Here is a 15,521-nt window from a genome sequence, read left to right as displayed (position 1 = left end):
GGGAAGTATACATTGGACAACCAGGTGTATAGGATATACAAAATGGCAGGATGGTCATAGCTGGAATACATTTGAACACAGGTGTACTCAGTTTGGACTGACTCGTGGCTAAACAACTCTGTCAATGTTAGTCACTTTATGATGGTTATTACTATTATTATTTTGAAGGCAATGAGCTGGCAGAATTGCAGAATTTCCAAAACTTCACACCTTGTGCCTGTAGTTGAAAGGATTATTATTATTATTATTATTATTATTTTTATTATCATCATCATCATCATCTCCACCATAGCGAAGGCAGAGGTATTGTTTTCAGTCGTGTTTGTTTGTTTGTCTGTGGACAAGATATCTCAAGAACTGCTGGGTGGATTCAGATGAAACTTTCAGAGGTTGTTTGGCCTCATGACTGGCTCAAACTGATTAGATTTTGGGATCGATCTGATACCAGATAAGGATTCTGGATTATTTTTTTTCCTGTTTCTTTTACTTAATTTTTGAGAGCGGTCAGGTTCATTTTTAGTATTCTCGTTTGTGATGGCAGTCGAGTTTATTTCAGATATTCTCATTTTAGAAATCATCTCTGGTTAATCGTTGAAAGGACATTGGTGTTGCCTTGGTGGAGGTTTGCGCTCTTTGAATGCTCTTGATGTTATTATTATTTCTTCAGCATGCCGGGCAAAATGCTTAGCAGTATTTCACCTGTCCTTATATCCTACGTTCAAATTCCACCATGGTCCAGTTTCCCTTTCATCCTTTCAGAGTCAGTAAAGTACCAGTGAAACACTGGGGTCGATGTCATCAACTAGACCCCTTCCCCGCAAAATTTCAGGCCTTGTGCCCATGGTGGAAAGGATAATTATTATTATTATGGTTGCAGGCTGGGAGAATTGTTAGCACACCAGATGACAGATGAAATGCTAAGTGGTATTTTCGTTCATCTTTAGGATCTGAGTTAAAATTCCGCCAAGGTTGAATTTGGACTTTTGTCCTTTCAGGGTCAATATAATAGGTACTAGTTGAGCACTGAGACAGGGGGGGGGGTCAATGTAATCAACTTACCCACTGCCCTTGGGCCAAAATTTAAATTTATACTCTAAGTAGTGGTGGGAAGGCAACTTACTTTATTGGATCTCTGTTCTATGTTCAGATGCTGCCAAGGTTGACTTGGCCTTTCATCCTTTCAGGGTCAATCAATTAAGTACCAGTTGAGTACTGGGGTTGATGTAGTCAACTAGCCCTCTCCGCCAAAATTTCAGACCTTATGCCTTTAGTAGAAAGGATTATTATTATTATTGTTATTATTGAAAGCAGCAAGCTGGCAGAATCTGGTGAGAATTGGTGATGGGAAGAGCGTCCAGTCATAGAAAATCTGCATTAATAAACTCTTTTGGACCGATGCAAGTGTGGAAAAGAAAAGTAGATGCTACATGATGATGATCATAATATTTATATTGGAGTTGGTACACTTCACTCTAACTTCTTCTGTGGAAAGTTTGTTGTTGTGTCTAGCCATGAGAAACCATAGCAGAAAATTATAGTCTGAGATATTCCAAGATTTCCAAAAGAAAGAAAGACAAAATTAATTCCAAACATTATTGAATGACTCAGATTTTCAACAATTCAAAGCAATTTTTACTATTCTTTATTTTTCTTCTTCTCTTTTTAGGTAAGTTCAATAGTTGTAACAGACGTTGGGTGGATATTTTACCATGGCTAACTGAATGGAACCAGTACCAGGTTTGACGGTTCTTTTGTAAACTATTTTAGTGTGTTGTCATATATATATATGTGTGTCTGTGGCCTAGAGGTCTGAAACACAGACCTGGAAATACAAGATCACAAAAAGAATGACCCGGGTTTAGATCCTGCTGGAGACAGGATTTTGGAAAGCAGTAGGGACACACGTAGGAGTTATGACCTGGATGGGCCTGGCTCCCATAGAGTACCAGGAATAAGGGCCAAAACACTTATTGGATGAGAGTTCTTCCACTGAAGATCTCTCCTGCTGTGTGCTTGCCTTACAGCAAGTTTCTGGTATATATATATATTTGGAAATGTGCTGTGCGTGAGAAGACCCGGCAAGCCAAGTAAGATCGTTGCCAGTGCCCCTGGACTGGTTCTTGTGCGGGTGGCACATGAGATGCACCATTTTGAGCGTGGCCGTTGCCAGTACTGCCTGACTGGCTCCTGTAGGATTTTCGAACGAGATCGTTGCCAGTGCCCCTGGACTGGCTTGTGCGGGTGGCACATAAAAGACACCATTTCGAGCGTGGCCGTTTTCGTGCGGGTGACACGTAAAAGCACCCACTACACTCTCTGAGTGGTTGGCGTTAGGAAGGGCATCCAGCTGTAGAAACTCTGCCAAATCAGACTGGAGCCTGGTGTTGCCATCCGGTTTCACCAGTCCTCAGTCAAATCGTCCAACCCATGCTAGCATGGAAAGCGGACGTTAAACGATGATGATGATGATGATATATATATAAAACAATGCTTCAGGAAGACTATACTCCCTAATATAAATGTGTGTGTGTGTGTATGCATATCTTCCATAGCATGACTGCAGCTTTGAAGTTGACACATTTTAAAGAATTTATATATATATATATATATATATATATATATATATATATATATATATACACACACACACACACACACACACACACACAGGCGAGTGGACAGAAGAAAGAAAGAAAGAGGCATTCAATATACTTAATAGAGTCACATACATTTTTTATTTAAAACTGTTTGATTCTGCTCCCATACTACTGAGTCTTTTAAGTTGCATAAGGCCAAATCAAACTGTTTTAAATAATGATGATGGTAATAATAATAATAATAATAATAATAATAATAATAATAATGATAATGGCAAAGTGGGTTCCATTTGTATGTCTCTTTAAGAATTGGATAATTGCATGCTGGCATCTGGAGTTGCACAGATAATTTAAATTGAAATTTATTAAAAAAAAAAAATATGGGAATGGGGTGAGATAAAGCACAGTCGTTAATTAGTATAAAATTAGTTTTCGTGACTATATTTTGAATGAAGACTCCTTTTCACAACATCTTTCTAATGAAATGCACTGTTTATTTATTTCAATTAATTTTGAAAATAATCGAAAATTTGCAAAAATTTTGTAAAAAACAAAAAAACAAAACAAAAAAAAAAACAAAGGAAAAAACCATTTTTCCCTTGATTAAAGGCAGCATTTGGAATGGTTCATTTGTTCTTAGGTCTAATTTTTTGCAAGCTAGTATGGCTTTGATAAGAATTCTTGTGGTTATATTGATGATCTTCTTAATACCAACCCTTTCTTGTTTCCAAGTGAGGTACTTATTCTGCAGGCCTGTGCACATCGTTACTAAACTGCTAGACATATTACATGGAACATCAACAACACCACCACAGTCAAAACAATACCAGTGTAAGACATATACACACACAGACACACACACACACATACAGCATTCTGTATACCTTATTTAGCATGAATAAACTATAGAAAGTCGCAAAACTGCAGTATTCATCATGAGAAAGCTTCTCGTGTAGATGTAGAGTGTTAAAAAATAAAAGTGTAGAAGTAGTAGTAGGTGACAAGAAGTGCTTTTTAGCACTATATGTTTGTCTATATGAGAAACTTTCTCAAGACAAAAACTGAAGTTTTGTGGCTTTCTATAGTATATCCACATTAAGTGATATATACACAATGTTATTTTTACCCATTATTCTTAACCAATACTGTTTCCATCATTAATAACACATTTTTACTCAACATGCCACATACATACACATAGACACACACACAAGCATATGTGTAGGTATGTAAATATATATATGTATGTATGTATGCATATATGTATGTGTATGTGCATGCATACAGACGTGATGTGTGCTTTTTCCATCTCTCAAATTTCACTCCTACGATAATGGTCAGCCTGAGTCTTCAATTACAGTTTCTTGCCTAATTTGCCATGCATTAGAAATGATCCCCAAACCACAAGGTTGCAAAGCAAAAGTCTTAGTCACACAACAATGAAATATATATATATATATATATATACTGGTGAAACTCAGAGTAACGGTTTTTATGTTATATTTCTGCTGCTTTTAAATAAAGTATATATATATATATATATATATATATATATATATATATATATATATATACATATATATATATATATATATATACATACATATATATATCATGTTGGAGCAAATTGACCCCAGAGCTTATTCTTTGTAAGCGTCGTACTTATTCTGTCAGGGACGCAAACACACCAGCATCGGTTGTCAAGTGATGCTGGGGGGACAAACAGACACACAAACATATACACACATACATATATATATATATATATACACATATACGACAGGCTTCTTCCAGTTTCCGTTTACCAAATCCACTCACAAGGCTTTTGTCTGCCCAAGGCTATTGTAGAAACACTTGCCCAAGGTACCACGCAGTGGGACTGAACCTGGAACCATGTGGTTGGTAAGCAAGCTATTTACCACACAGCCACTCGAAGAATTGGAAAATTCCACCTATTCCTGATTAACTTGTTGATATCTTTCCAACCTTATAATTTAAGGCCTTAGGAGGATAATTCTATTACTCTTTTTACTTTTTACATTTTAGTTTCTGTGTTTTGTAACCTTCTGCGTTTTCTGTATGCTACCGTCTCACTTTTTCCGCGTTTCTTCTCTTATTCAATTGGTTAAATTCATTATGATATGTGGTTTGTGCCTGATGAATATGTTTGAGATATTTCTCAACATATGAAACTATTAGTAACACTTAAAGACATGTATTGTGTCCTTTAAATAAATAATATTTATCTCTCACCAGATGTAGTACTCTGTTGAATTTTCTATCAAAGAACAGTACATTATATATATATATATATAAAAGGTTTTACTTAGAATTAATCATGGAAATTTTTTTCTTTCTAATTAAATTATGAATACTTTCAAACAATTCATGCCCAGTTCTTTGTGTGAGCATATTTCTAATGAAGATACAGCATCTGTTTTGCAAGATGGGATTTAGTAAAATAACCCAGTTTTCTGTTATTTAAGATGTGTACTTGGCACCTAATTTAATAACGGTTTCTTTTACATAAGATTCTAATGGAAGGTTTTCATTTAAATATGAATACTTTCAAATGAGTTGTTGTTTTCTCTCATAGAAGCTTGAGTTGGAATCTCATGTGCGTTGTTATTAAGAGAGCTAATAGAGAGTTAGTTTTCGTTTTTAAATAAGAAAAAAAAATGGCGATTGTTTTAGTGTATATTTGTTGCAGTTTTTGGTAAAATTCCATTTATATATACTCTTTTACTTGTTTCAGTCATTTGACTGCGGCCATGCTGGAGCACCGCCTTTAGTTGAGCAAATCGACCCCAGGACTTATTCTTTGGAAGCCTAGTACTTGTTCTATCGGTCTCTTTTGCCGAACCACTAAGTTACGGGGACGTAAACACTCCAGCATCGGTTGTCAAGCGATGTTGGGGGGACAAACACAGACACATAAACATACACACACACACACATACATATATATATATATATATATATATATACATATATACGACAGGCTTCTTTCAGTTTCCGTCTACCAAATCCACTCACAAGGCTTTGGTCGGCCCGAGGTTATAGTGGAAGACACTTGCCCAAGGTGCTATGCAGTGGGAATGAACCCGGAACCATGTGGTTGGTAAGCAAGCTACTTACCACACAGCCACTCCTGCGCCTATATATATATATCCAGCTGTAAAAACCATACCAAAGCAGACCTTGCCAGTGCTGGTGCCATGTAAAAAACACCCAGGCCACCCTGTAAAGTGGTTGGTGTGTTAGGAAGGGTATCCAGCTATAAAAACCATGCCTTAACTGACCTCTTTTATTCCACTTGTTGCTACATGTCAAACTGCTGACTCAGTGTCAAAATATACAGTAACACATGTCATTGAGACACACAAGCTCTCACACTACAACAAGGGCCAGGCAATGTAACCTTCATGTATGCTCTGTGCTCTCAGTGGAGTATAGGCCATTGACCACTTTCCTCACCGGTTTTTGACTCTCAGGCCTTGTTGGTTTCAAATTGTCATTGACACTTTTGTAAGTTTCCTTTTTTCTCTAGGTAGGGATGTTGGCCCTAAGCAAACATTTTCTTTTTACCTCTGGGATGATGTGGTCTGCATTAATCTTGTCTCTTGATCTACTCAATGTAGCAGCTAACTGCAGGGGGAACTACACTACCTAGAAAGGGGGTTTCTGTGTTTTTTATTAATCCTCTCAGTAGCTGTTTAATTTGCATCAACAAAAATACTTCCTAAAGATTTTAAAATGAGGTTCCTATACTCTAAGTCATGCTTATTAGACATCGTCTGCCCAATAGAGTTGGCCCTCCACTGCTAGCAATATAAATTTCAAATTTTGGCACAAGACCAGCAATTCTGGGGAAGGGTGTAAGTCAGTTACATCAGCTTCAGTACTCAACTGATATTTAGTTTATCAACCTTGAAAGGATGATCTTGGCAGAATATGAACTCAAAATACGAAGATGGATGAATTACTGCTAAGCATTTTGTTCAGCATGCTAATGATTCTGCCAGCTTGTCACCTTACTACAAATATAAATTTAACATTTCATTCAATCAGCTGTCTTCATTTCTGTCTTGTAGTGGTGGCCACTCACCAAACACAAATTATTGCCCTACTCCGGTCTTCTCTGGATCACCTTAAAATGGGGTACAAAGTAACCAATTTTTATCTCAGTGTGTGTTTCTATCGATTGAGCATATATATACATCTGTATACATCATTCCAACAGTTGTTTATGGCCAAGATATTCTTTATAGGAAACCATTTCTTTTAAGAGCTTAACCTTTCACCGGTGGTAAATATTAAATGTAATGTATATATTTACTGCGCATTGATAAGATGCACTCTATCACCGCAGCATCAGCATGTGAATGCGGACAGATAGTGCATTATTATAACAGCATTGTAGAGTAGAGCTGAGTTGGTGGGTGTTGTTGTTGTTATTGAAATGCTCTAAAATATCAGCTGCTGTGCACCAGCAAGTGCAAAACTCCAGCGCATATTGCATCTTGTTTGGCAAAGAGCAGAAGAAAAAAAACATATGAATTATAGAAAGAATTTGTGTTTTGATGTATTGCGTTGAAAATGGAGGGAGCAACCCTACCCTCCACCAATCATCACAACCACCATGTTGCTTGTAACCTCAGCCAACAAAGTAACCCTTGCCTGATGTCTCGGGTTGCTAGAAATACCAGTAAAATCTCCTCAAACTACACTAACAGTCTTCGAAGCGGGTGCTTTGGTTAATGTATTCGAAATTCGCTATATGTGGTAAAAAGGCGAGATGGTCACAACTGGAATGCTTTTGATCTTAGATCATCTTGTACAGGGTTAAGCTGGGAGTTATACAACAATCTTGTTGCTTGACCTGCTTTCAAAGAATGGAGAAAAATTTCTTGCAAATCAATCATAACATTGTTTTAAAAGGAGAAAAGCATGTTTAATGCAACCTTACTAAAAAGCTGTAAAGGTCATTGCCAGAATGCTGCTAATTGTAGATGCATGTGCTTGGTCAAAATTGACCTGGGGCTAAACCACAACAAATCTTATTAAAACAATATAGACCAGAATAACTTGGTACTTTCTGCCAGCTTCCTGGAACTCTCTTCCTGCAGACATCAACATTTTTCTGTGCATTCATTTGCTTCTAATTAGAATACATTGGCCATAAGTGATAACGATGATTATCAGGATCTTTCTGGAATTAGCATCATAATTAGGATAATTAAGAGAAAAAAAAGTGATGGTGTCAGAGAGAGGAGGGGGAAGAAAAAATTAATAATCTGTTTGGTTTCTCTGCTGAGTTCTTCTCTTTATTTTAAAATTATTTTATGATTTAAATTATTTTTTTTATTAGTCTTATTTGTTAGCAGCATAAATGAGAGAGATGTAATTTTTTTAAATATATATTTGACCATGTTATTTACTGGTCTAGAGAGATTGTTGTTTAGATTTAGGTCGGCCCTGACTGGAAAGACATAATATGATCAAACGCATTCTAAATATGACCACCTCTCCTTTTCGGATGTTTCAAAGTGTAGAATTCTGTAGTGTATCCTCTTCCTTTTCAAGATGGTAGGCTGTGATTTGAGAGAGCTTCAGCTGTTATTTCTAGCAAGCCAAGCAACCATATAGTAGCTCCCTCACCGACAGGGTCAATAACTGTTGATCAACTCTATTTCAGCAGACTTATATTCAAAGGCAATCCAATTATGACCATCCTATCTTTTACAGATCATCCATTTCAGTTGAGATCAGAGGTTCTTGAGGTCCATATAAGATTTTACTGTTAAAAATTCATCTGCAGGAAACTAGCCAACTTCCAATGAGTGGAGGCCTTTGTAGTAGAGAGAGGGGAGACAGCATGTTCTGTGGGCCAGTGTCTGGAGTGTGTCTCTCAGTGTCTTTATGCTAATCAATCAGGTGCCCCTTTTCAAGACAGGGTCAAGGATGTCTGTGTGTATGAAGGTGTGTCACTTATTGCCTTAGGCTATTCAGCTCACAATTGTGAGTTCAGTTTCAGGCAGCAGCTTGTGTCCCCTAGCAAAACATTTTATTTCACACTGCTCCAGCCCACTCAGCTGGCAAAAGGGAGTTCCAAGGCTCATCAAGACACACCTAAGTTTTTATTTTCAGCAAAGAGACAAACACCTTGTTAGCTCCTAACCCACCCAAACCAACATTGGAGCTTATTTCTTGCTTGACTTGCTTAAAATAGTAGCCAAATATCCCTCTAATATCTACCACTCTACTGTCTCAGTGAATGAAAGAACCATGCTGTGCTTGGGTTGCTAGAAATGGCAGCCAAATAACCACGTAGCATCTCTAAGAAAACACTAAAGGCAGGCTTAGATGCACCCACCATCCCCATTATAAAACCTCTCAAAAAAAAAAAAAAAAGTTGGAATGCCTTTACTCCTGGGGTCTCGCCTTTATGCACTCAATGTGTATATGTGTATATATATATATATATACACACACACATATATACATACACACACATTTGTGTGTTTGTAATAGTGTTGGATTGTTTACGCCCCTGTAACTTGGTGGTTCGACAAAAGAAACCGATAGAATAAGTACCAGACTTTGTAAAACAAAGTATTGGTGGGGCTATGACCGCAGTCCAACGATCGAAACAAAAGATGAAAGCCGTATATACACATTGCATATACTGTTAACATGTTCATATTACTTCCGCCCGCCTCCTCCTCTCCGTCTATTTTAGTATGTTAAAAGGAATAAACAACTGTGATGGTGGCAGCGGTGGTGGTGGTGGTGACAATATTTGTCTGACTGCGTGTCCGGTTTTCATTTGATTCCATAATGAGATTGCTATATTATCATTTCTGGCTCTTTACATTGGAGATAATCTGTAATTAAATTTCTGTGGCGATGATGAAGTGCCAGTTTGGGGAAGGAGGGAGGGAGGGGTGGTAGGAGGCAATGTCAGTGAAGTAGTTGCTGTTGTTGTTGTTGTTAGTATTATTTTATTACTATTTCGCGGTTAAGTCAAAGGGTTAAAGATACTAAATGTCTGTTAGACGGCGTTTTAATGTTTCGCTTAGGCGTTGCGAAATTGATAACCTGATGTAGAACTCAATATACGTATGTTTCAGAGCGAAGCGTTAGCCGGGTACAGAGTGGTAATAAGAAAGAGAAATGACAAAGGAATAAATGATTATCTTATGAACTTCATTGGCTTACGGTTGTTTCTGCTGTAAGATGCAGTGGACTCGATCTTGAGTGCCGGAATAACACCTTACAGCTTCATCGGAGCCTCTTTACCATCTCAAATGTAAACGGTGTATATTTCATCGGATATCTTTTACTAGTTTCAGTCATTGGACTGTAGCCATGCTGGAGCAGCGCCTTGAAAGATTTCGTCCAGTATTTTTCAACCGTTTTTCTTTTTATACACATGTGAGCCCCTTTGGTTCCTAATTTGCTCTGGTAAAGCCTTCCCCAACTTCGCCATTTGATGTTTAAAAAATCCTATTATATTTTTAAATATTAGGAAATGTATAAACATAGTTGTTAAAATACACTATATATTGTAGAAATATAGCCAATTTATTGCAGATAAATTTTAGCAATAAAATCTTAAATGGACCTCCAAGGGCCATATCGGCCCCAACTTAGAACCACTGGTTTAGTTGAACAAATCAACCCCAGAACTTTTTTCGTTAAGCCTGGTACTTACTCTATTGCTCTGTTTTTTCCGAACTGCTAGGTTACAGAGACGTAAACAAACTAATGCCGGGTGTCAAGTGGTGGTGGGGGAAAATGCGCGCGCACACAGACATCAGGTTTCTTTCGGTTTCCATCTACCAAATCCTCTTCTCAACAAGGCTTTAGTCGGCCTAGGGTTATAATAGAAAACACTTGTCCAAGGCACCATTTAGTGGGACTGAACCCAGAACTATGAGGTTGGGAAGCAAACATCCCCGTGTGTATATTAAACGATCTGTATATAATTGGTATATATACATATATTAACGATCTGTATAAAAACGGTGTGTATATTAATGTTCTGTATATAAACGGATTATGTATCAATGATCTGTATATTAACGATCCGGACGTATATAAACGGCGTATATATTAACAATCTGTGTGTGTGTGTGTGTATATATATATATATATATATATATATAGACTGTATATCAACTGTCTGTGTATATAGACTGTATACACATTTAGACGTTGTATGATAATGACCTGGATACACTGTATATTAAAACGACTTGTGCTAAACGGGCTGTATATAAGCAGTGTATATTACTGTTGTGTACATACATTATATATTAACGATGTATATCAATGAAATCTATGAACAGTGTGTATCAACGATGTTTATACTTGTATATATTATGCGTATAAACGATATAACCGGTGTATATTAATAATGTCAGTAAGTGGTATATTGACGAGGTATATAAAACGGTGTATAGTAATGACGTGTATAAACGGTGTATATTTATGTCTACAATGATCTGTAAGAGCGGTGTATATTAAGTGCTTAAGCAGCTGTTATTAATCATGTATATAAATGGTATATATATATGAACGACATATATAACCGGTGTAGACAATGTGTAGAAACTGTCTATTAATAGTTTATGAAACGGTGTATACATACATATATATATATATATATATATATATATATATATAAACTGCGTATAAGTAGCGTACATCGACAATGTGTATAAGCTGTATACGTATATATACATATCAATGATGTGTGTATAAACGGCTTATATCAGCAATGTTAAAATCATCTTTGACACATTAATATCACCGTTTATATATCGTTAATCAACGTGTGTGTATGTATATATATATATATATATATATATGTGTGTGTGTGTGTATGTTAGCGATATAGCTAACCGGTGCATGTATAGTAATGATATGTATAAATTATGTATATCAACAAACTGTATAAACGTTGTCATCTAACGATGTAAGCGATATGTATAAACGGCCGTGTGGTTAATTAGCTCGCTCGACAATCATGTTTCGGGGGTTCGATCCTAGTGCAAGGCACTTTTTTTTTTTTTTTTTTGGCTGAGGTATCTTTTTCTTTCTACCATAGCTTCGGGTTAGCAAATAAGTTTTGTCGAGTGGAACTTGGTTAGATGAAAACTGTATGGAAGTATATCAGAAAGACAACCTTTTCGGCACTTCGTATGAGCCTTTCTCATACCGAAAATATGCCATCTTTCTTCGCCCTTCTGTTTTTGTCCCCCGCCCTTTATATTAAGAAGGCAAAATACAGTTCGCATCCATGTAAATTCTTCTTTCTTCTCCACGACGCCGGACTTCCTTGATTTTATCAAACAAGGCAGTTTATCCCACGCCCTTTTCAATCTTCATAACTCCCGTCCCCAGGAACCTTCCTCACTAATCCCATGGGAAATATTGCTTCAGATGCCTTCCTCATGTGACGAAGGTCTGCGCAAAGGTTCTCAATCACAGTCCATATGACTCCGGGGGTGGGGTCCACACTATTATTTTAAAGGTCCATGAAAAAAAAAAAAGGCTTTAGATGTATTTATTGCCAGAAACAACAGCTAAGTTTCTTTTTCTAAAATTTTACATAGTTCAACCGACACACCTGAATGTGTGATGAACAAAAGAATTTTGAAAACAGTAGGTATAAAACTAATTTCTAAACACCAAATGGCTATGGGGGTTTCACTAGAATAAAATTGTAACTAAAGGGGTCCATAGATAAAAAAAAAAAAAAAAGTTAAGCACTGGTTACATGTGGCAGACACAGTTTGGTGATTTAGCTCCAGGTCAGCTCTGGCCGAACAGACGAATGCTCCACCTGTGATCATCCTCTCACTCACTTTTGTAATGCATGACCACGTTTATGTGTTATGTCTTAGCTTTTTAAAGACGTCAGAGCTTGATAGGAATGAGATTTCGTTGCTACTCCTAGCAGGTCGCGGTCTAGTTCCAAATAGATTTTTATCACATCCTGTTAGGCTAATACTACATATCTGCGACGCGTTAGTAGTGAGAGACTCGGGATCGATCCCCAGCACAGGTCACTTCTACTGCTGCAACTATTCCTAGATTAAACGCCATACCTTTTAAATCTGATCCGTTTTTGAGATCTAATCTGTGATTGAGATGGAATAGATCCCCTTTTTGTCTTTTCAGTCATTGGATTTGCGGCTATGCTGGGCACTCTGCTTTCAAGGGTTTAATCGAATTAATCGATCCCAGTACCTTTTTGTTTGTTGTTGTTCTAAGCCTGGTACTTATTCTATCAGTTTCTTTCGCCGAACCGCTAGATGACGGGGGTCACAAACCAGCCAACACCGGTTGTCAAGCGTTGGTGAGGGACAAACATGCGGTCACACTCACACACGTGCATATATATATATATATATATATATATATATATTATAAACTATGGGCTTCCAAATTCACTCACAAGACTTTGGTTAGCCCGGAGCGATAGGGAAAGGCACTGGCCCAAGGTACCATGCAGTGGGACTGAACCCGGAATCATGATTGAAAAGTAGAGTTCTTACCACACAGCCACATACACGCACGCCCTCACATACTCGTTTTTCCCGCCTCCAACACAAACTAGAACACAATGGTAAGGCGCCGAGAGGGACACAGACATGATTGTGTTCGCAATCACACACACACACACACACACACACACACACACACACACACACACACACACACACACGTTCTTACCAGCACGCCATATGTATTTAACATGTTCACAAACTAAAAAGAAAAAGAAACCTTTATTCCATCTCCATTGTCGCTCGGTCTGCTAGAAATAGCAGCCAAATCTCCCTCATTGCCAAACCAGCCTCCTGTCTGTCTGTAGTCTCCTGTTATACAACTACTGGTTTCTTTAATAGTAGCAATTAATGATGGATCTTGTTAAATTTCTTCCAACCACTCGAAGTGTTTTAAATTTTTCACCAGATTTTTTTTTCTTCCAAATTTTCTATAAATTACATAACTTTAAAAATGCTTGTAACTTCTTCGTTATTTATTTCTGAAGGAAAAAAAAAAAAAAAAAAGTAATGCAATTTTCGACATCAAAACTATATTTTTTAAAAAAATAATCTAGTGAAAATTTGAAACACTTTGAAGTGATTAGACGAAATTTATCAAGATCCTCTGTGATGATGTCTGTATTTACTGCTCTCGTTACACCAACACACACACACACATGCTCGCACGCGCGCCTGAGAAAGGAAAAAGTGTGTGGTGGGGAGGGGTGTCGATGTAATGTTTTTTTTCCTCTATTGTTTCCGTTGTGCGATCTCGCAACCACCACTATTAAACAATCGGAATGTTGAGATGATGCTTTCTTCCTAAGCACCTCATACCGCCATCTCTCAAAATACACACACACACACACACATATAAGTTACTGCTACTGCCATCTCCCCCTCCCCCTCCTCGTTGACACCTTCGAGTCACCTGACCGTATGTTATCGAGAAAGGTAGGGAACCGACAAGGCTTCCTCAGTTGTCTCCCCTGTTTCTTTCCCTTTTTACTCAACCGGTGTAGTTTCCATGACATTTCTCCTTCCCTCTCTCTCTCTCTCTCTCTCTCTTTCGTCACTCTCTCTTTCACTCTCTCGCTCTAGTGACAATCTCGTGTAGAATGAACGAAAGTTATCTTTTTTATTTTTTGGTAATCCTTCGGTATTGGTACATGATGTCATTCATTCACCAAAACAACCTTTTCCTCATGGCATAAATAAAGTGAGACTCGGTTGAAAAAGAGGGTGAATGACGACGTCTCCTCATACCGACACTCTGGAGACCAATTCCGAAGGATCGATTATTTTTTAAAGCCTGGTACTTTTACCAAACCGCTGTTACGGAGATGTAAACAAACCAACGGTGGGACAAATACAAAAACACACGTTTATGTATACGACGAGCTTCTTTCAGTTTCCCTCTTCCAAATCCACTCACAAGCCTTTGCTAACATTCTTTGATAGCTGTAAGGGCTTTTCTATTCCTCTGGCAGAACTCTAACATTGCAGTGTTTACAGGATAAAGGAACCATGCAGTGATGTGTAATTCACATGCACTCATGCACAAACATGCATAGACATATATATGAAATGTGTTTGTGTGAGGCAGGCTTCTGTACAGTTTCCATCTATGAAATCCACCTGTGAAGCATTGGTCAGTCTGAGGCTACAGTAGCAGACACTTGGCTAAGAGGACAAGCAGTGGGATAGAACCCCAAGCCACTTGGTTATCAAGTGAACTCTGTATCCATTCAGCCATGCTGTATTTTGTGGGTGTAGACATACATACACACATAGAGGCACGCATATATGCAATTGACTACCTTACTTATTTCTCTATCTGTATCTGTCTAGCTGTGTAACTATATATATCTAACCATCTGTCTTTCTATCTATCTATACATCCCTTTTACACCACAATATAACCAAATAGTCCTCCCAAACCCCAGCTATTCAGTTTCTCACTCTTGAAGGAATCTCGATACAACAAGGTATATATCTATTTGCATGGAAGGAGTGGCTGCTCCCATTGACTGATAGCAATGACAACCACAACAGCAACAACATCAATAAATCACTATTATATCTTATCTTCAAAATAGTTTAGCTCTCACCCTAGTTTTTGATATGCTGTGTGTGTGTGTGTGTGTGTGTGTGTGTGGGATGGATGGAGGTTAGTCTGTTCATATGATAATAATAAGGTTACTTACTGAACAGTAATGATAGGGTTTGATAATTGGGTATTGTTTTTAAATTTGCTGCTGTTCCACTATGATGTATACAACAGTGCTGTTTGTTAGCTCTATAGCCACATCAGCTGTGCTGCAGATTCAGCTGGTTGCTATGAAGTTAGTTTAACCCTAACCTT

General features: G+C 37.6%; 1 protein-coding gene across 6 annotated transcripts in view; it reads left to right on the top strand.

Moving 5' to 3' along the window:
* The window catches only part of LOC106868878 (uncharacterized), a 702,504-nt gene that overhangs the window by 382,565 nt on the left and 304,418 nt on the right, over positions 1-15,521 (top strand). Inside the window, exon 2 of one of the 6 annotated variants that reach the window (XM_089342548.1) lies at positions 1,667-1,737. The exons of the other annotated variants lie outside the window; for them this stretch is intronic. Coding sequence (XP_089198674.1) covers positions 1,667-1,737 — 71 coding nt within the window. The remainder of the gene's footprint in view (positions 1-1,666; positions 1,738-15,521) is intronic. 6 annotated transcript variants of the gene reach the window in all.

The sequence above is a fragment of the Octopus bimaculoides genome, chromosome 26, assembly GCF_046866305.1.
Source record: "Octopus bimaculoides isolate indiv1 chromosome 26, ASM4686630v1, whole genome shotgun sequence".
Classification (NCBI taxonomy): Eukaryota; Metazoa; Mollusca; class Cephalopoda; order Octopoda; family Octopodidae; genus Octopus; species Octopus bimaculoides.
Note: the sequence above shows the minus strand (reverse complement) of the source record. Positions and strands in the feature narration are given on the sequence as shown.